The sequence below is a fragment of the Tursiops truncatus genome, chromosome 17 (genome assembly GCF_011762595.2).
Source record: "Tursiops truncatus isolate mTurTru1 chromosome 17, mTurTru1.mat.Y, whole genome shotgun sequence".
NCBI classification, from domain to species: domain Eukaryota; kingdom Metazoa; phylum Chordata; class Mammalia; order Artiodactyla; family Delphinidae; genus Tursiops; species Tursiops truncatus.
The window spans coordinates 940,580-962,803 of record NC_047050.1 but is presented as its reverse complement, the minus strand read 5'-3'; the positions used below and the strand labels follow the sequence as shown (position 1 = coordinate 962,803).

General features: G+C 49.7%; 1 protein-coding gene and 1 long non-coding RNA gene across 3 annotated transcripts in view; one reads left to right on the top strand and one right to left on the bottom strand.

Annotated features, from left to right (window-relative positions):
* The window catches only part of LOC109548321 (uncharacterized), a 124,373-nt gene that overhangs the window by 88,848 nt on the left and 13,301 nt on the right, over positions 1–22,224 (bottom strand). The gene's annotated exons all lie outside the window — the stretch shown is intronic.
* Positions 11,836–21,595, top strand: CLXN (calaxin). 2 transcript variants are annotated; one of them, XR_004522833.2, is made up of 6 exons: positions 11,836–12,013; positions 15,982–16,140; positions 16,868–16,972; positions 17,640–17,791; positions 17,947–18,163; positions 21,033–21,075. XR_004522833.2 is itself a non-coding variant. In XM_019925371.3 (6 exons), the coding sequence occupies exons 1-6, from the start codon at positions 11,956–11,958 to the stop codon at positions 21,090–21,092; spliced, it is 639 nt and encodes a 212-aa protein (XP_019780930.2). In that variant the 5' UTR covers positions 11,840–11,955; the 3' UTR covers positions 21,093–21,595. The 2 variants fall into 2 exon arrangements, 1 of the variants encoding a protein (XP_019780930.2); XM_019925371.3 differs by having other exon boundaries at positions 11,840–12,013; positions 18,059–18,163; positions 21,033–21,595.

Genomic DNA, 22,224 nt, shown 5'->3' with positions numbered 1-22,224 from the left:
GTGCTCATGTGCCCTCACAAATAGATGTTTACTTTTCAGATTCTGGTCTTCGCCTTGAACGTCTCTGGCAGGAAGAAGTCTGCTCGACAAGGCATATAATAGCATAAACTAAACCTGCCCTCGGCCGAGAACTCAAAGGCTCCACAGAGCAGCTCGGAGCAGGACCCGGGCTGCACCGTGAGCCCCCACGCTGGAAACACTCCACGGTGCGTCCTGTGGAAACAGCATTCTCTACCCAGAAGGCGCCATCCACCACATCCGTCTCCCAGGGGAAAGGCTTTCCAGAGACCACAGGCCAGTAAGAAATGGCAGGTGACACACGAGGCACCAGCACCAGAGAACAAGCGGCCCCTGGGGATGGGCGAGCCAGTGAAACCACGCCTGCAGTCATGCCGGCATAGGCACGCCCATCAGAAGCATCATACAAGAGTGCACCATGCACACACACACGCATCCACGTGCACACACGCACAGGTACGCACGCGCGTGTGGCACAGGAACAGCCACCAGTGCGCTTGGAAAGGACACAAAGCCCCTGTGAGGTGAAGCTCACCCTTTGCCCCCGGCGTGAAGCAACCACACCTCTCCGGGCCTCAGCTTCCTCCAGTGCAGCTCAGAGGGGAAAACAACCTACCGCCCAGGGCTCACCTGAGGTCGGATGCTGTAAAACAGATAAAATGCCAAGAGTGCTGTCTGGCACACGGTCAGTATTGAATAACCGTAGCTTGTTCTTGAAAGCAAGATGTAGATGTTTCCTGCCACCTTTCTGGTGCCTACCCTCCACCTCCAGGCTTCTACCTGTCAAAACACGCTGCCCTGGTTATAAGTGCTGGCAAACTCCGATTAGTCAAGCTCAGAATTTGTTCTCAGGAAACCTTTATCCTTAACCGACGTGTCCAGGCCCTCGGCTGTGTTTCCAGATGCTCAACACCCTTGATTCCTCCTCAAGGAGAGGAAGGGCTCTCCCTTCCTGCTGGTCCCTGTCCCCTGCCCCAGGCACAAATAGCTGGGCAGCGCAGGGCAGGGCCGAGGCAGCCCGGCCGCGAGAGCGATGCCTCACAGGCCCAGGGGACCGCTCTGCTCCAAGGCTCCTCCTGGAAAAGCACCGGCTATTTTTGAGACCAAGTACTTCCTCGAGCCCGAGAAAGTCCACATTAGTAGAAGCACGGGGACCGCCTGCCGACTCTCCCTCGGTGACCTCCCTCCCGGTTATTTTCAGCAGTTCCTCTCTCCGCACCAGCCCACAGCGGGAGGAAGTGAGCGTGTCCCCAGGGCGACGGTGTGACCTCACGGCTCCTGCGGCCACACGGTCCCAGGGGGTCACAGGGCGGCGCGGGAATCAGTCTCCCGCCCGGCGAGCGGGTCTGCACCACGGGACGCGGCCGAAAGGGTCTCAGCCCTGGACACGGTCCTGGGGGAGGGCAGCCGCCCAGCGCCCTGTATGTAAGAGTCACCCAGGCCGCCTATCTCCCCTCGCCCTCGGGGGTTTCCTAACGTGCGTGGCCGAGCCCCAGGGGACCACATCCCGCGGGGTCCCTGGAAGCCACCAGCCTGCCTCCTCCCTCCCCGCAGGGCCAAGTCCCCTGGAAGGAGGTACCACTTCTCCTCCGGGTCTGTGCTGCCGCGGACCTGCTGCGACAGGGTGGCCGGGGCTGGGGGCAGCGGCGCCCATTCCCGCTCTTGCAAACGGGGGAGGATGCTGAGCTGAGCTGAGCCCAGATCACCAAACGCAGCCCCGGGAGCTGACAGCGGGCTGCGGCTCTCAGCCATGGCGACGTGGGCAAGGTGTCGTGGGCACAGCTGGCTCAGCCCCGCTGTCACCCACGGCCCCCGGGCAGCGCTCCCCACAGGCCTGGGCCTCGGCCGCCGCTGCCCCTCTCTGCAGTGTCCTCCAGACGCCTTCCCTGTTCCCTGGGGCCTCTTTTCCCGGGAGGCCTCTCCCCTGACCCCTGGTGCCCGTCAGGCTCTCACATGGTGCACGTGTGACTTGTGGCTGGTCTCCTGCAGGTCTTAGAGCACCACCCGCACGCTGAGCTGGCAGAGACCCAGAAACAACCCGCCGGGTTAAAACAGACACGGTGGTTTCCCTTGGATCCGAGGTGAGCTCCCAGCCGCGGGCGGCTCTGCTCCACGGGACACTTCAGAGACTGAGACCCTCCACGTGAATTCCCCGCCGTCCCCGCAGAGCTGGGACCCTTCAGACTTGAGACCCTCCACGTGAATTCCCCTCCGTCCCCACAGAGCTGGGTCCGGGCAACAGGAAGACTCTCCATCCCAGAAAAGGAGTAAAGAGGAGAGACGGGGGCTGTGCGTGCACCACTTTCTGGGGGGCCTCCCAGGCTCAGCTGAGCCGTGAAGGAGTGGCTGATGGGTCCACACCACACAGGGGCCAGCTGAGGTCAGCAGAGGGGACGCGAGCCTCCGACCTTGCGTCCGGCAGGAAGTCGGGATGACAGAGCTGTGGCCCCGGGGACAGCGTAGCGGATGCAGAGCAGTCCTGGCTCAGGTCCAGCCCTGCCTCTGATTGGCTGGTTTGTGCATTATTCTGACCATGGGCTTCTCCCCCCAGAAGATCAGGAAATGCTTCCGAGGGTACCGCTGAGGAGGGAATAAAGTAATGACTAGGAAGCAGACTGGGGTCCAGGGGCTGTAGGAACGTGGCTGTGACCCGGGCCAGACAAAGGAGGCACCGAGCCCCAGCTCAGGGCACACGGGTTGGGGGAAATCTGTGTTTCTCTGAGTGAGCCAAGGAGAAAAATAAACCCAGGCATTTCGTGACCATCTTAGAGGCAACATTTGGACTGTTTCACAGTTTCTCTCTTTCCAACGCTGCTGTAAATGTAAACACATCTGTGCGATGCCTCGCAAAGACCCAGCAGGCTCAGAAGGCTGCGGCCTCAGAGGAGAAGGACCAGGGCCCGCATCCAAGCAGTTCTGTCCCAGAGATGACCCGGCAAGTCAGAGGTGGCAGGGGAACGGGGGACCAGCCGGGTTCAACCCACCGCCCACTTGGAAGGAAAGCCGGGGCCCTGTCGTGAGAGGGAGACGGTGAGGGCGCCCAGGGCCAGCTGGAGAGGACACCCCTCTGGTGGGAGCAGAGACTGCCCTTTGCGGTTCTCATCAAAGAGCAATTTTTCAGCAACTCTTAAGAGAATAACTCCGAAAGTGCCTCAAAATATATTTGTTTATACGAAACTCACAGTTCTCCTACTAGGGCTGGCATTGTTGGTGCAGCAAAGCCTCACACCAGACCTTCCGCAAAGTTGGGACCAGGACCCTGGCATCACCAAGGGCGTTTCCGAGTCCCTTCCCTGCACTGCATTTCTCCATGACCCAGAGCTTTACTCATAGAAAGGAAGTGGGGAGATGAACCATTTTTAAATCTAAATACGGACTGACTTGACCATCTATTACCAGATTATGTGGACACACACACGTAACGATACACATCCACGACTGAAACAAGACTTTGAAACAGAGACTTTTAAGAACTTGATTTCCAGAACAAGAAGGAGCACTGCAGAACTGAATCAATGTGCAAGGCTCTGCAAACCGGCTCACTTTTGTCTAAATGCAAGGTTCTCCGACCACCGAAGAGAGGCCACGTCTCAGTCCTCAGACTGAATGAGAAATGAATGCGCCAGAGCTCGGCCGATCCCTGAGAGCAGCCCTCCATCCACCGCAAGGAGACGACCTGAATCACTCTCTTTCTACTGAGACTGACGTCTCCTCTCCTCTCCTGAGCTCCTGCTGGTCCCATCCCATCCCTACTCCCAGCAGCATCGACACTCCCAGCCACAAAGCCGGCTTCTCAAATGCAGCATTGCCTTCCTCAGAAAACCAATCCGTCAGTGCCGCGGTGATTATAAGACAATGCTCTTAGTCGGGGATTTAGCCTGTCTCTCCTAAGACAGTGGTCTCATTAACCACATGCTCTAAGATCAGTGTTAGTCACACTTCGTTTCATAGGTTCCCAGGTCTGAACCGAATGGTTCTGTTTCAGGGGAATCCAAAAAAGTACAACAATCGTGAAGTTTCACTGACATGGAGTCAGTTGATAGGCGAATGCTGGAGACGTTGGGGAAAGGAGCAGAATCAACAGCAGGCTTGGTCCCGTGAGCCCTTTGCCTACAGTGAGTCCCAAACAGTCAGGCGAGCTATAAGAGATCTGCCAGCAGCAGAACTTGCCCTCAATCAGGAACTGATTTCACCAGGGATGAACAAAGACGAAGGAGGAGGAGGAGAAGGAGAAGGGGGAGAAGAAGGAGAAGAAGGATGTATTTGATTCCTCCTAAGCGCTCCCTGCACAAAGTAAATTCAAATGTGTAAAATCTTATTAAAGGAAAGAATCCGTTGGCTCTAACCCTCCGAGTGTAGCAAGCTGTGCTATTTCTACTCGGTGTAAAACCCACTGTGGGATGTAAAAGAGAAAGTGAAGGTTCTTCTCATCTTGAGGCTGAAATCCACCGAGCTCTAAAAAGTGATGACGAACAGCCAGAAAATTGTAGGAAACTAATTATCTACAAACTCGAACCAAACTTTGACATGTCGCATGATGTCATTATAACTGAAGCTCTAGCTGGGACTCTTTATTGTTTAACTGGATCTCTCTTCAGCACAGGATGTGATATCACCTCGCAGAATACAATACGGTTCAAGGTAGGCAGATGCTCAGAAACAATGGGGATGAAAAAAATAGAAAACCTATTTCCAAACTTTCAAGGATGTCATTGAAAAGGACACGTGAGTTTAAGCTAAAAAAACTGAAGGGAATTTGGTGTGCTTTTTGGAAACATTATAAAGATTCTTCTTGTCCAAGAGAAAACACTTCCTCTGCTGACACAGGAAGGAAGGGTAGGTGGACTCCCTGACGGTAGCTGGGGAAGATGTGAAAATTTAGAAAGTTCGTGAAGGATGACCTCTATTTTCTGTCTGAAGTAATAGGCGAGGCTACATGCTCAGGTGTGACACCTCAGAGCATCGAGAGGGACAAAGAAAAGTAGCAACAGCTCTCACAAGTCACTGAGAAACAACTGTCCCACCGTGAGTTATTACTAGAATGAGTTTTTGTTGCTGTTGTTTAAGTGACAACGTGTATTCCAGGGCAGGCTCTCAAGGCCATGTGCTCTCCTGTTTGTAGGACAGTCACATGCGTGTCCTAAGAGCAGTATTCTGAGACGTGCGGGAGAGGATGTGACCCTTTATTTGTTTCCCTGCTTCCAGAGTGTCACGGGCATTGCCCTTAAACATGAGCCTGGTTAAGCGGAGTTGGGGATTAAATTCTCTGGTTTTGACTGAACTAGCCCTGAAAAAAAGGACGAGTAGGTTGAAATCATTTCTTCGCAGAAACCCCGATCTGAGGGTAACAGTGACACAAAAGGCACAAGCCCACGAGCAGGGAACAGAGGAGCCCGGCCCCCTCCCATGGAGCTCTCCCACCGAGAGTAGGACGATCTGGTCAGATCTGCAAGAAGCTGGCCACAAAGAAACACATTTATAAACTAGAAAGATTCTCCCATTTATGAGATTACGAATGAATCGTTGGAGAGGAAGCTTGAACTGACAGTGCGCTGGGATTTACAATATAAACTAATGACAGCATGAGCGTAAGACAATTAAAAGTAAGCGCGTACAATGGAGAGAATAATATTTACAATTTTTTAAGATATTTAAGGGTTGGGAATACTCAACAGAGTACTTTATTTTTAATGAACTTAACGAGAAATATTTGTAAATCTCACTTGGGGTCTATTGCTTCATAGTAAGAGAAAAAAAGCCAAATAGCTTTGGGGCAACACTTGCTCCTTCTGGAGACAGGATGTCAAGATTATAAATCATTCATTCTTCAGCAAACGCAACCAGAAGATGCACATAAAGTAGCTATGTTCGTTGAAGCATTAAAGATGGCGTGCACCCCGTTCCCGTCGGGGGACTGGCTGCCCCACTTTGCTGGATGGTGTGTATTGCTCAGGGTAGGCGATCTGTAACATGCGACCCCAAGCTCCAACGCTGTAGAGCAGTGAAGACCTTCCACTCACTCAGTGTCCACACAAGGTGCCCCTGACCAGGACGCTCTAAGCAGTGTCTGTCCTCCAAGGATTTACCGCGGAGCCCCAGGCTCCGGAAATGTGTACCCCACCCCCGCCCAGCTGCTCGAAGGGGACCACGCAGAGATCAGTGGTGTGGCCAGGCCGGGGCAGCCCCTCTCACTTCTGTCCGCGTCCCGCTAGCCAGGACCCGGTGATATGGTCCTGTCTTGATGCGAAGGGCTGAGAAGGGTGGTCTCCCCACAGGACCAGGAGGAATATTAAGGGTGCACTGCTAACCATCACCATGTACGTCTAACACGTCTAAGCTTATGGTGCTTGATCCACTGTGTTTCAAGAGAAAAATGCTGAGTCTCTAAATAATAGAAATGCCAAAGAAAGTATATTCTCACACAAAAGGAAGTAATAAATGAAAAGACTGTTCTACTGAAAATAAAATGTGAAGCTGTGAAGCTCTGACCACAGTGAAAAAACAAAACAAGAGCCCCTGAGTGAGGCTATAGAGACAGCACCAGACAAGTAAGCCAGTCATTTGTAGGCTTCAGTGAGGAAGTCAGTTCAAAATGACCGAAGTCAGTAGTGTAGTCAACTTTATAAAAACGGAGACTTAAAATGCTACGGAACTTTGACAATAATTCACAACGAGGGAGGGTGGGGACATGATGGTGGACCCTTCTGTGCTGCACTGATGCTTACTGCTCAGAGCACTGCAGAGAATGCAAACACTCTCAAGGTCCAGGATGAGCTGTGAGTCATCTATTTTCCTCAGAGACAGGCATTCCAGCTTTGCCTGCGTTTTCTGTGATGTGCAGCTCAACTAACAGATGCTGGTGCCACTTCCGGCAGGGGGAGGTGTGGATGGGCAGTAAAAACTCAGCAACCCACTGATGACAAACACGCTCAGGAAATTTGGAATAGATGACCGCTTCCTAATCTAATGTAGGACATCTGTGAGAAAGCTACAGCAAACAGCACGTGTGATGCGGAACAATGGGCACCTTCCCTCCAACACAGGAAGCAAAGCGAGGGTCCGCTCTCGCCACCGCTCCTCAGCATCACGCTGGAAGGGGGCAAAAGCAGGGACCTCCCTTTGTTCCCTGTGTTGGAGGGAACGTGCCCAATGCTGATTTAAAAAGGCATACAGATTGGAAAAGAAGAAGTAAAAATGCCTTTATTTGTAGAGAACACGATCATCAATGTAGAAAATCTTAAATAATCTAAAAAAAATCTAGTGGAAGAATATACGAGTGTAGCATGTTTCCAGCATACAAGATCCGTGTACACATATCAGTTATATTTTATGTACTATCAAAGAACAGTTGCAATATTAAACATTGCATTTATATTAGCATCAAAAATACTATAAATACATGTACACATGCTCCGATGTGTACACTTAAAACCTCAAAACAATGCTGAGAGAAAGTAATGAAGACCTACATAAATGGAGAGACGTACCATGCCCATGGATCAGAAAAAGCAATAGCTTAGTGAAGACGTCAATTCTACCCAAATTGATGTGATGCAAATAGATGCAAATAGATGCAATAGATGCAAATAGATGTGATGCAAATAGGTGTGATGCAACACCTCAGCAGGATTTTGTTTCTTTGGAAATTGACAAGCTGATTCTAAAAGTCATATGAAATGAAAAGAATGTTAATTAATCAAAACAATTTTGAAAAAGAACAACATTACAGAATTTACACCCCCTGATTTGAAGATTCACTATAAAACTACAGAAATGAACACAGTGTGATACTGGCCAAAGAACAGCCACAGTGATCAATGGAACAGAATAGATAGTCCAAAACTAAGCCCACGAGATGTATTTGACAAAAATGCCAGAATAATTCAATGGAAAAGGAAGAGTCTTTTATAAAAATCAGGTGCCCATATGAAAAATAGGGAACATTAACCCTTACCTCAGACACATACGAAAATTAACTGAAGGAAACCAGCGGTCTAAATGTACGAGGTAAAACCATAAACCACGTAAACAATACAGGACAAAACTCGTTACGGTTTTGGATTAGGAAAATATTTTTAAGCAGCACACAAAAAGCATGAACCACAAAATTAAATTGTGGTAGACTGAACTTCACCAAAACTCAAAACTTTCGCTTTTCAAAGGCCACTAGTAAAAGAATAAAAGTCACAGACTCTATTCTGATAACGGTGTTCCATTCCTAATACATAAAGAACACTTACAACCTACTATTAAAAAGAAATTCAATTCAGTAGTCATTGGGAAATGCAAATGAAAACCACAAGGGGTCTGCACTACACACCCACTAATGACCAAACTTAAGAAGGATGGCAATCCTGACCCAGTAGGACCGGGTGCAAGGGAGCCCTGGGCAGATCCCAAGTCCCTGGAGGGTGATTCAGACAGCACAGTGGCCAGAGCCAGGCTCTGGGCCCGGGACCCAGCGGGCCACAGGAGGAAGCCCAGTGGGTTCCTCAGGACATCATGGGCAGCTCCGTGAGGCTTGGAGGGTCAGCTCCCTTACTCAACCTGCTGACTGATTACTGCTGTCACAGTACTTACTTATCACAGGCCACTCCGTAGTTTCCAGCATCAGAAGCATATGTAAGACGTGAGGGCCCCAACCTCAGTAGACCTCGGGTGTCTGCCTTCCCCACCATTCACTTGCTTAAGGTTCCCAAAAATTACCTAGAGACGTGTTAAGAGCAGTGAGTGTTTGGTGTGTATACTGGGAAAATGTCTTCTTCGCTCCCCAGCCCTCTGTACAAGGCCCTGCTGTACATTCACAGGGGTCTCCAGGACGGGGGCTGCGGAGGAAGGGGCTCGGGGTTCCTCCCACTCAGGCGACTCCTCTCCCTGGGTGTGGACCACGGAGCCTGGGCTGTACTGGCAAATGCAGAAGGATGACAGACAGGTGCCAGACAAAGGGATTCAGAGATAAAAACAGACACAAATGTGAGGAGAGAGGGATCATGTACTTCACAGTCCAGTGGGGAGGAGAGATCAGAGAAGGAGAGTCATCACTCAGCGTGGCAAGCGCTGGAAGGGTAGTCCCGAGGCAAAGCAGGAGGACAGAGGCAGGAGGGATTCACTCACAAGAGGGGCCTCAGGGGATGGAGTGAAGGCCTGGCAGCAGTCCTGGAGGGAGACGCCCCTTGCGCTGTCAGGGGGCTGGGGGAGCGGCACAGGGGAGAGAAAGCGGTGAGGGACCAGAGGAGGGTCACCTGCCCGAAAGGTTGGCTCAAGTCCCCACAGAACTTCCCATTACTCGCCCTACAACATAAAACTGGTACAAATGAATAAAAATTATGTAGATAACTAACCTTTTATTTTCCTTTCATTAAAGTAATTTCATAATAGACTTGTAATGTACTTGGAAATCAATTCTGTGATGTCATTTCCCACAGCTTCCAAACGCCTCCATCATAAAAGGTCCACACTGAGGGAAACACTTTCATCAATTCGACGTCCAAGCTCTTTATTATGGCAAAATTCCAATTAATTGTGAGTCTAAGAGAAAACTGTTTGCACACAAAATTAAAGGAAGCAGTTATAACTTTCATAGTCACTTTCACGTACTTTTGTGTTCACGAAAGCACCCATCTCAAAGCTGCTTGAACTTTGGAAAGTTCTATGATCACTTCATGCACAGCACAAATTCAGCCCAGTTTTTGATTATTCTATTACTGATTGATTCGATATGAGGTAACTGTTCAGGCCTAATTGCCTCTCTTGGAAAAAGCCCTTGGGACGCAATGCTGCATCTCCTCCCCACAAGCAACAAAGTCTATGGACAGAAATTACCACCGGCTCTGAGATGCACTCAGCAGGCTCTATCAGGCCCACAGCTCGTTCTGGGGTCTAAAAATATTAAGTTCAGGATGTCACAAGAATGTAGAGAACGCTCTGAGGTTTGCCAGTATGTGGACAAAAGACGCCCCTAGTAAATGCCTGCTTTCCCTGAGAAAGGTTTGCAAGACCGTATGGTGAGGCCAGTTCCACAATGCTCTCAGAGACATGAGAGAGACGCTATGGTGAATTTGTAAAGTTTTGGCTAAAAGAATAACATAGAAGGAAGACCGGGGGGAGGCGGAGCTGGGAGTAGGACGGTCACCAAGGTTTCTCGGCAGGCGCAGGGTCTCTGCTGCTAGAACAGATCTGACTCCTAATCAGCCTTCTGTGGCTCTGCCCTTCCACTGGCTTTTCCACTTTAAGGGAACACAGATGGCGGGGCCCAGGCCTGAAGCTTAGGAAGGAAGAATGGATTTGCTCCCCAAAGGTGCTCGAGAAGCTTCCAGTGCATGAGGTCTGCCCAGACGCCTGAACTCGCCCAGAGAGGAGGTTGCTCCCCAGACACGCCGGCAGGGAGTCTGTTCAGCACACCTGGTAGGGACGGGAGCGGCTCCCCTTATTAGCCCCAGACAGCCACGCTTTGGGCTGCTTGCCTTTCTAACGAGCACCCCAACGATCTCTAAGGACTAAATATTTGCCACGGCTCTGGCATCTGACAGATCACTAAGGTCTCGCAGTGCGTGTGTCAGAATACATCCATCTCCATCTGTCCCCTACAGTCCTGTTAGAAACGCCGCACCTGCCGGACAAGGGCACGAACAGGAATACCGCTTAACCGTTAACGGTGGCCATCTCACATTCACTATCACTTCATATTAATTAACAGTTCTCAGGGAACCTGCTTCAGGATCATACAGTGCCTGCCTGCCTTCCCCAAGCATCCTCGACCCTGGATTCAAGCAGCACCCCAGTCCTCCATTCAACAAACAAATGAAACAAGGAAAGAGAATCAGAGACCTCATGTGGGGTTGTTACATACCGCTGGCAGAATTTTTCTGCTTTCAGTTTAACAATGACAGTACACACACTATAGAATAATTTGTATTCAAAAGCATTTTGCCTTCTGAAGCGAAACAAGTGACATGTGGGAGAATATTGTAGGTTTTTTGCTCCTGGCTGAGCTGACCCATGTTATCGCTGTCTTAATTCAAAGAGGGTGTTTCATCTGTGTTAAGAGCAGAAAGTCCTCTCATAGTAAAGACGTAAGGACTAGCCTTTGCAGTCAAAGAACCTGTCTTTCAAATAAGTAGAAGATCCATTTTACTGAGATATTTTCCAGAAAAGCAAGGTCAGGCTGTACCCCAGAGCTAGTGTCAGCTGTCAGCTCGTCTTTATTTGGGAGGTTGCCTCTTTAACAAGCTGAAAAGTTGCCAGGGGCTCTCCCCAGACTCCACGGACAGCCTCCAGCCCCACCTCAAGAATGAATGAGGGGGCGGGGAACTACTCCAAGCGCCTCTTGGTCTCTGCAGCATCACCAAAAACTTGAAGATATCCTGTGGCAGACTCCCTCCTGGCAAAAGGACTGGCAACCTGAGAGCGAGCCCCTCACCCTCCCGCGCCCGAAAAGCCGTCGTCTGGACCACACGTGCTCATTCCTGCAACCCCCGGGTTCCCAGACCTCGCTGAGGATCTGAAGCCTCCCTGGTGTCGCGCTCACCACCCAAGACATCCCCACAGAATTCAGCCCTGAGGACTCACGGTGCATCTCATGAAAGGGGTTGTGAACTCGAGCCAGCCACACCTGGAGGGTCACCCGCCGACGTCACAGTCGGAACGCGGTCGCAGCGCGCCTGGCCGGCCCTCCCAGGGAGACAGTGCCGGCCGGCCCGGGAGCCAATCAGCTGCCGCCCAGGCGTTGCCATGGCTCGTCGCCCGGTTAGGATCACGCCCACCCCAGCCCGGCAGCCAATCGGCGGCCGCCAAGCCGTTGCCATGGCCGCGTCGTGTGTTAGGACCGCGCACGCGCACAGGGGAGACTCGCCGGCAGCCCCAGGCCCAGGCCTCGCGAGGGTCCCGGCAGCCGCCCCACTGGACACGGGCCGCGACCCGGTTCCCTGAGCGGCCGGCATGAACCGCAAGAAGCTGCAGAAGCTAACGGACTCCTTAACTAAAAATTGCAAGCACTGTAAGTAAGAATCAGGTGCCGGGTGTGCAGAGGCTCCTGGGCCAGGTCCTGTCCTGCCCGGTGCTACTGTTCCGCCTGCAGAGCCCGAGCGCAGTCGGAGCCCTCTCCACGCCCGACCCTAAAGAGGAGTCTGGAAGGGAACACCAACATCAGCTCCTTGGGGCGGGCACTCCTGGCGCCCATGATCTTAAGGCGCATTTCCAGTATCCAGGTATCTAGTGCTGTACCCGCACGCACGCACATACTTGCTTCTCAAACCTTCTCTTAACTTACCCTTACGCTATAGAAACGGGATTTATGTACCCTGGAGACACATGTGGATTTAGCTTCAGACACAGGTGGAAAACAAGCACTAAAAGCCACCGAACTCAAGAAAAGTAGCCCAACCAACAGCTCTTCTTAGAGCAAATCAACTGGCAAGGTCCAAGTTTTGGGAATTACCAAGAGACCTATAAGGGAAAGTGGTTATCAGGGGTTGAACATCCTTAGGACAGACACGGTGAAGTGGCCCAGAAACTTGTATCTCAGAGCAAGGAAATGTGCCTGGAGTCCAAGAAGCTCAGCAAAGCTAAACACACAGTAAAGGATCTGTTCCCAACTCTAGACCCAACTTTCCAGCAAAGTGAAGGATTAGACTTGGCAGGTGGCAAGATGGACACCTGTTGAAGACATCTGCTCCCATCTCACACATAGTCTGAAAAGTGGTCCTAGAATTTCACAGGTAACCTTAGAATTATATTCAGACTGAAAAACAGGACTGTGCTTGGGCAAGGAAGCTGTGGATATGGCTTAGATGAGGGAGGTATGTGACGAGAAATCTTAGAAGTTGAGTGCTTATTGCAATAATCCCACAGCCATAATCCCAAGACTGCTCCCACTGTGCAAAGAAAGAACAAACATGTTCTCATGTAGTCCTAGAGATTATGGGATCTAGTGCCTTCTAATCATACTCAGTAGCTTATATGATGAGTGGTAGGAAATCCTGTCAGGATGGTGCTGGAAATAAAAGTTACGTCTAAAAAAAGTCATCCTATAATTTAAGATATTATCATGGTTATTACAATCTGATGAGAGTTTTGTTCTGTTGTTTTTCTTAAAATACTTTCATTTGTGGGAAAAGGCCAGATCTTAAACATCTAGTAAACATTTTAAATAAACAGTGCAATAACTGCTATACACAACGAACACTGAATTTGATTTAGTTCCTGTTCAAGTGAGTTTGCAATGTATTGCAGATATTCTGTGAACATATTAAAAGATGTGAGGGCTTCCCTGGTGGCTCAGTGGTTAAGAATCTGCCTGCCAATGCAGGAGACACTGGTTCAAGCCCTGGTCCGGGAAGATCCCACATGCGGAGCAACTAAGCCCGTGCGCCACAACTACTGAGCCTGCGCTCTAGAGCCTGCGAGCCACAACTACTGAGCCCTCGCGCCGTGACTACTGAAGCCCGCGCACCTAGAGCCTGTGCTCCGCAACAAGAGAATCCACTGAAATGAGAAGCCCGTGCACTGCAACGAAGAGTAGCCCTTGCTCGCCGCAACTAGAGAAAGCCTGTGCACAGCAACGAAGACCCAACGCAGCCAAAAATAAAATAAATTTATAAAAGGAAAAGATAAGCGAAAACACAGCAAGAAAACCAGTCAACTCTTTTGATTTTTGTCCTACATAAAAATTTTAAAGTGAACCTTAAGAACCTTGATGATTACCAGTTAAATTCTATAGAAATAGTGACTAATCATGGGCATTATAATAATTTTGAGTTTCTTTAAACAGAGGACCTTTCTTCTAAAGTCAGATTTCCTTTTAGTTGCCAGGTGATAATCCCACCAAGATGAAATGGATAGATTTTGTAGAATCAAAGAAGAAAGTATCTTAAATGTTTGTCTAGTTAATCCACCATTCTGCAGATCTGATCTGCACAGCAGACTTACACCTTACAAAAAGATGAAAATCCATTCTCGAATTTCCTTAATTTCATTTAGTATTCTTTTTTCCCAATATTTATTTATTTATTTATTTGGCTGCGCTGGGTCTTAGTTGCGGCACGTGGATCTTTTAGTTGCGGCATGATATAAGAAACATTTCAGCAAGAGAATTTTTCCTGTGGAAAAATTACCCATCTTGGATCTTTTGGGGAATAAATTGAGCTAATACTCTTTCATTTTTATTTCAGCTGAGATGGGAAATGGCTAATCAACATCCCCTCAGCTAGCATTTCATATATGTGATCAGACTGCATCATTCTTCATGCAAGGTTTTCTTCCCCAGCCATTAACATCACTTTTTATTTTTAGAGTTTTTTATTGTGGTTACATAGACATGACATAAAATTGACCATTTTAATTATTTTAAGTGCACCGCTCAGGGGCACTAAGTCCATTCACATTGTGCAGCTGTCACCACCATCCATCTCCAGAACTTTCTCATCTTTCCAGCTGAAACTCTGTCCCCATTAAACTGTTGCTCCCCACTTCCCCCTCCCGCAGCCCCTGGCACCCACCGTCTACTTTTTGTCTCTATGAATCTCACCACTCTGGGTACATCATATAAGTGAAATCAAATAATATTTGTCCTTTTTCATCTGGCTTGTTTCACTCAGCATGATGTAGTCAGGAGTCAGGCAAGTTGTAGCAGGAGTCACGATTTCCTCCCTTTTTAATGCTGACTCATGGTCCATTGTATGGATGGACCACATCTTATTCATCCACTCATCCACCCATGGACACCTGGATTGCTCCCACCTTCTGGCTGTTGTGACGACTGCTGCTATGAATAATGGTGTACAAGTATCAGAGTCCCTGCTTTCAATCCTTTGGGGCAAATACCCAGAAGTGGAATCACTGGATTCTGTAGTATTTCTATGTGTAATTTTTTTTTGAAGTGACATACCATTCATACCGTTTTCTGTGGCAAGTAAAGGCTCTTTTTAAAATTATAACCATTACACTATTTCTACTATTTATCAATTTATTTACTAAATCATTTGTTTTCCAACGTTTTCAATGTTCGTCTTAAATTGTGGCACCCGAAACTGGAACTCGCCCTCAAGCCTCTCCTGGCCTGTAAGATGAGGTGGGATTTATCCATTTCTTTGGGCTGTTTTCCTTTACATGCACACAGCTTCCGTCCTTGCTTTTAAAAATACTCAACCTTAATTTTGTCTTGTTTTGAACTAAGATCTTCCCCATCTTCCACCTTTACCTCGTATTGAAACTCACCTTCATGTTCTAATGCCAGACACTGATCCTTCCACCTACACACCTCGGACAGCGATGGGACACAATTAGCTCAGTGTGAACAGCACCACCCTCTCTGCAGTCGTGTGTGTGCAAGCAGGCCTGTGCGTGCACACCCCTTAGACACAAAAGTCCTTCCTCCGAAGTGCTGCTGCACGGCTGCCTGTTCATTTCCAGCCCTCACAGCGAGAACCTTCCTGGGTGCTGGATATGCTTAACTCCTTCCTTATTGGAAAACAGGTGACTCTGCTTTCCAAACTCTGGCGCACGGCTTCACGAAGGCTAATGTGAGAGGAAAGTCGTTGCCTGGTTTGGGGGAGGCTGGTATCTATTTCCAGGGAAGAGTTAAACTGCAAATCTCACGAATGCCTGTAATCAAAATGCTGGGGGAAAGCTACCATTTTTAACATCGCCATGGTTACTCAGAATCAGACCCCACAATCCGCATTCAGGCGACCTGGCTAACATTATCGTCCTTTTTCTAACTGTGACTGCACTTACATCTGTTTGGAGGGACGGCTGCTGCCCTCACTTCAGTGGGAACTTCTGGGTAGTGACCATCCTCTGGTAACTCGAGGGTCATGAATCTCAAAAGAGAACCGTCTCCTGTTGACAGCTGCCCATTCATGATTCCAGTGTTGTTTGTCTACAAAACTCATTTGTGCAAAGTTTAAGTTGGACATTAAAGATTAAAAGGCGTTTTTGTTACATCTCAATTTCATTCTTTCACAGTTAATAAATTTGAAGTGAAATGCCTTATCAATCTTTTCTATAACTTGGTGGGTGATGTGACAGAGCGGCAGGGTTTGGACGTCGGGCTGGATCGGAACGCCTTTCGGAACATCCTGCACGTGACATTTGGGATGACGGACGACATGATCATGGACAGAGGTGAGCGGACGTCAGTGTCTAGACGGGCCAAATCCAGCCATAACTGGGAAAAACAGTTTGGAGTTTGGACAAACTCTGGGCGGGAAGCTTCACGTTCTGTGTTTCCAAATCCATTTGAACATAAAAGTTTAATTTTTACATTCATAGGGAAGCACGGTAGGGAAGAAGGTAGCAACCACTCTTTCTGTGGATTTAGGAAGAGGACAAAGTCAACTTGAATAACTAGGTTTCCTTTCTTTACATCAGAAAACCCGAGCTATTTATATTCCTACTTAGTAAATAGAACAATAAATAATCGTTTTAAAAGGACATTTAAACTTCCTTACATCATCAAGAGTATTCCAATAAAAGTTAACATATAATCTTATCTATCATGTAATAGCAGTACTTTTCTTGGGTAACAAAATATAAAATTATATGTTTTATGTTAATATATCAACAAATTTAATGTACCTGTATGTGTATACGTTCACTGTTGATTCATGTATTTAGCTATTCAGAATTTACTTGTTCCCACAAAGTATGAAGGGAAACGTGAACGCTTAAGTAAAAGAGTTTTCCGATGTTACGACATCTTAGTTTCCTCCTTTATCAAATGAGAACATGGGACCATATGGGCGTGAGGTTTCGCCTAAATTTCAGAAGTGCGTAGCCCTGTGCGGGTCCGTCACCGAGAATAGAAACGCAGCACAAGTGTCACATTTTTTACTTCTCTCTTTTTTTTTAGTATTCCGAGGGTTTGACAAAGACAATGATGGTTGCATAGCTGTATCAGAGTGGGTGTATGGATTATCCGTGTTTCTTCGGGGAACTCTGGAAGAGAAAATGAAATGTAAGACTTCGTGTTATCCTATTGGTTTGCACTTTACGATAAGTACCTCGAAAGAGTGAAAATCATCAATGTCTTCCAGCCCAGCCAGTGGGGTGGGTTTGTGTGTTGTTTGCTTGGTGTGAATTCCCATCAGCCTCTTTTACAGAGCAAATTCAGGTCAATAATAAGGGTTGAAAAAAATTAATAAAAAGGCAAATCAAGAAGTTCTGAGGCGGAATCCATGCCAAGCCAGACCGCACAGGCAGGTGGTGCACGTGCGGACCATGTACGCATGCGTTTACGTATGAAGGTGGTAAGTGCTTTACATATTTTGTTACTCAAATTGTCATCATACAACATCGATTCAAGTTTCTGATTCTTAGTTAATTCCTAATTCATCCCAATGAACTCTGTTTAAGAGGCGCAGTTCAATCCGTTTTCCAAGGTTTTCACGATGAGAATGTTAAGTCGTTGCTCCTTGGCCTGCTCTTTGAAGCTAAGTGTAGGAAACTTTCTAAGGATTGTTGAGTATGTTCAGTAAGCGGACATCAGGCATTTGTTAGGGGAATTGATTGCCCTGAGGCCCGAGGCTTGATGTAAACACCACTGGAGCCCTGGGCCTTGAACACCATCAGAACCAAGGCCGCCTTCCTGGCCGCAGCACATTCGTACCGGTTCTTTCTTGAAGATTGCTTTGACGTGTTTGACTTGAACGGCGACGGCTTCATCTCGAAGGAGGAGATGTTCCACATGCTGAAGGATAGCCTCCTGAAGCAGCCGTCCGAGGAGGACCCCGACGAAGGAATCAAAGACCTGGTGGAAATAACCCTGAAGAAAATGGTACGATGGGTAATTTAGAGTTTTCTCGTGAAATCCACAGATGTGGGGTAGAAATAAGAACTCAAATCAGAGTAACTCTCAGTTTCCTGCCTGGTGAAAGACAGCACTCGGACTGTGCTCTTTTATCATAATATGACAGTTCCTTTCAATTTCAGTACTTAGCCTCATACTTTTCTGACGTCTTCTTTGTGAACACTGGGCCATGAGAAGACAGTGTGTGTTTGTGATGTTTTCCATGTTAACTGCGGTGTGGCCGGTTGCCCCCAGGACCACGACCACGACGGGAAGCTGTCCTTCGCAGACTATGAACAGGCTGTGAGGGAGGAGACTCTTCTGCTGGAAGCATTTGGACCGTGTCTTCCTGACCCAAAGGTAACGGCACTACATTCACAGAACAGTGACCAAAATGTCACGTAGGGGGCTTCCCTGGTGGCGCAGTGGTTGAGAGTCCGTCTGCCGGTGCAGGGGACACGGGTTCGTGCCCCGGTCCGGGAGGATCCCACATGCCGCGGAGTGGCTGGGCTGTGAGCCATGGCCACTGAGCCTGTGCGTCCGGAGCCTGTGCTCCGCAACGGGAGAGGCCACAACAGTGAGAGGCCTGTGTAACCAAAAAAATAAATAAGGAGCACGGAAACAGGCTGCAGGGAGATGGGGGTATGGCTGGAAGGACAAGGAAGTGTCCCCGGGTCTTTGCGGACACAGCGGTCAGCCGGGGAGAAGGGCCCAAGCAGAGAGAATGACATGCATGAGCGAGGGAAGCGGGGGATACAAAGGAACCTGTATTAGGTTCATGAGACTGATGATGAAGCGGGAAGACACAGAGGGCCAAGTCCATGGAGCTCGGAGCTGGATTTTGTCTTGAAGATCACGAGGTTTTGTTGGAAGATTTTAGGCAGATGGAGGGATGTGATATATAAATATTACCCTATACCCACCCACCCCAGTCTCTAGTCTGTATCTCCAGCTGCCTTCTCAACATACGGAGTAAATGATCTCAATAAACTCTTGATTTTCTCCCAAACTTGCCCCTCCCCCAGTCTTCCCTAACTCAATAAATGACACCCCCCGCACTCAGGTGTTCAGTCAAAACCCTAGGAGTCATCCTTAACCTCTCTCTCGTAACACTTTTCGCTACTCTTTCAAAATAAACCCTTGAATATAATCTCTTCTCCCACGTCTGTTGGCCACCAGCCCCCATCAAGTCGCTGTCATCAGTCACCCAGCCCAGGTCATGCTTCCACTGCTGTCCCCCTACTGACTGCCCTCCACAATATCCAGGATATGTAAAAACACAAAGGCTCTCAGGCCCCTCTGGTGCTCGAGCCCCTCCCCGGCGGGCCCTGAAGTCTGCACGAGGCCCCTTTCTCTCTTTCCAGCCACGTCTCCTGCTGTGTCCTGTCCTCTCTTCCCCTGGAGCCCCCCCCCGGCCACCTGCCCTGCCTCCCTGATGCCCTTGTGCTCGCCGTGACCTCTGTCCAGAATGTTCCCTCCAGACCTCGCCTCGTTCAGTCTCTGCTCAGATGCTGTTGATCATCTTAACTTCTCCTCCCCTCCATCCCCGACCCTGCTTCTTTCTCTTCACAGTTCTTATCGTCACACAGAATATATTTACTCACTTATTGTCTGTCTTGACATGTAGATGTAAGGTCCCTAAAGCAGGAACTTGGGAGGTTTTCACCATATTTCCTCACATGTAGTGTGTAGCACATGGTGGGTCCCTAGTAAATGTTGAGTGGATGGATGGATGGACAGGTGGGTGGATGGAAGGGTGGATGGGTGGATGGATGGACGGGTGGGTGGATGGACGGGTGGGTGGATGGACGGGTGGGTGGATGGATGGACGGGTGGATGGGTGGATGGATGGACGGGTGGATGGATGGACGGGTGGGTGGGTGGACGGGTGGACGGGTGGATGGGTGGACGGGTGGGTGGGTGGACGGGTGGGTGGATGGATGGACGGGTGGATGGGTGGATGGATGGACGGGTGGGTGGATGGGTGGACGGGTGGACGGGTGGATGGATGGACAGGTGGATGGGTGGATGGATGGATGGACGGGTGGATGGGTGGATGGATGGATGGGTGGATGGATGGACGGGTGGGTGGATGGATGGATGGATGGGTGGATGGATGGACGGGTGCGTGGATGGGTGGACGGGTGGATGGGTGGATGGATGGATGGGTGGATGGGTGGATGGATAGACGGGTGGATGGATGGACGGGTGGGTGGATGGGTGGATGGATGGATGGGTGGATGGATGGATGGATGGGTGGATGGGTGGATGGACAGATGGATAGCTGGATGGAAGGGTGGGTGGATGGATGGATGGGTGGATGGGTGGACGGGTGGGTGGATGGGTGGATGGATGGGTGGGTGGATGGGTGGATGGACAGGTGGATAGTTGGATGGAAGGTGGGTGGATGGATGGGTGGAGAGATCTCAGAAGTGCCTGAGGGAGAGTCCTGGATCTATGTCCTTCCATCTCCTCAGAAACTCCATCATTTACCTTCATCTTTACCCTACATCTTCAACCTCCTTCCTCACTACTAAAACCTTCCCATCAGAATTTAAACAGACCTAAACCTGTCACATGTGACAAACAAAAGGGAAGGAAGGGAGGGAGGGAGGGAAGCAAAGGAGAGAACTTCCCCTAGTTCCACACCTGCTTCTATTTCCTGTCCAAGGCTTGTTTTGTCATAGCCAAGCGTCTTGGAAGAATTGTCCATGTTTATGACCTACACGACCATCGCTTCTTCCCGTCCCCTCTTGCAACTGCTCTTGCCAAGGTCACCCCCACCTTGCTGAGAAAGCCCAGGCGGTAGGCCCTTGGGTTCTTGTCTCGCTCGACCTCGTCCCTCCCCCACCCCCTGCTCTCCATCCAGAGCCTCCCGAGCCAGGAGGCATCTCCCTTTCGTGCTGAGCCCCCTGGACCCCTGATGCGCTCACACTCCTGCAGCCCCCACTGCAGTGAGCTGAGCTCCCGGCTCCTGGCTGAGAGCCTAAGCTCATGGCAGGGGCTCCTGGGAGCCAGGCCATGTGGTCTCGCCCACCCTGTGGGCCCAGAACCAGCGCTGGGCTGGAGCAGAGTCCACGCCTGCGGGTGAACACGCAGCCCCTCCCAGGTCCCCGACCCCACTCCTCCTTGGTCACTGCCCGTCTCTTCGGATGTTAGGAGGCCTAAGGAACATTTTTTGTTTATTTTTTTGAAAGTCTGTACTAATTTGAACACTTTCATTTTGCAGAACCAGAAAGAATTTGAAGCCCAAGTATTCAAAGATCCAAACGAGTTCAACGAGGTGTGAATTCCTAAATGTCTTGTTGTCTCAAGTGAGTAGAAAAGGAGCCTCATCCGTGTTGTGTATTTTTCCTGCTTAGCTCGGAACGTGGTTGTGAATTGCGTGTTTGGTGAGAGGGGTCAGGGCTGACTAACGTGTATCATTCAACTTTGGCGTAAGACGCCACTAAGATAGACGAAGACAAGGGGTTCCTTATTAGCTGTGGTTGGGTTTGGCCAGACGAGTGAACACTGCGGAGACAAGGTATCACCTAGACTGTCTGTTGACACATAACTGTCATAAAATGTTTGTATGAATGAAATGAATAGAGAGACTATATCATCATGAGTTATTTTCCTCACGTCAGAAAGATGCTGGGCACGCGTTTAAAAATCACTGAAACTCTGTGTCTTCCTCCCACCCTCCCTGTCCAACGGAGACATATGTATACGTACAGCTGATTCACTCTGTTATAAAGCAGAAGCGAACACACCATTGTAAAGCAATTATACTCCAATAAAGATGTTAAAACAAAATCACTGAAACTACTGAGTTTCCTCTGGAGCAGGAAATGATCAAGGTGGCACCCAGAGCACAACGGTTCTGGCATTTAGCGTTGAAACGTCTTTCTGCTGGGCCCTGAGGGAGACTCAGAGACACGGAGCCTGTGTGCATACGATCTGTGTTACTGTTTGAGGCGTCTGAGGGCACAGCCCGCTGCCCAGAGCGGCCCTGGGTAAACACCAGGGATGCACAGTACCACGAGGCACCAGGAGGCAAACCCACCTGTGGGTGGGCAGAGGCAAGAGTGCTCTTCCCTGGACCTGAGGGGTGAGGCCCGGGTGCGGCTCTCAGCTTCCCTCTGGAGTCAGCCGGAGGCCGCCCTTGCCAGCGGATGAGGAGCTCGCTCTCTGTCTGGCTCCGCTGTGTCTCCACCTGGACCCCATTCTTGGTCCCCATCCCCCGCCCTGCCCCTCAGTGCATTCCCCCCACACCTGGGACTCCCCTTGTGCAGCCCCTCGTCTGGGGTCACATCCCACTGCACCCACTGGCCAGGAAGCCCTGGAGACAGCCCTGCCTTCCCCCTGCCCCCCACTCTCCAGCAGGTGCCCCTGGGCGTCAGGTAGCAGCTTGAGAAAGAAGGGCTTGTGAGGCTCTT

Coding starts and splice junctions, on each gene's coding strand:
- CLXN (XM_019925371.3), top strand. CDS start 11,956: ATGAACCGCAAGAAGCTGCAGAAGCTAACGGACTCCTTAACTAAAAAT. Junction 16,973..17,639: donor TCTGGAAGAGAAAATGAAAT/GTAAGACTTCGT, acceptor TCTTTCTTGAAG/ATTGCTTTGACGTGTTTGAC. Junction 17,792..18,058: donor AAATAACCCTGAAGAAAATG/GTACGATGGGTA, acceptor GGTTGCCCCCAG/GACCACGACCACGACGGGAA.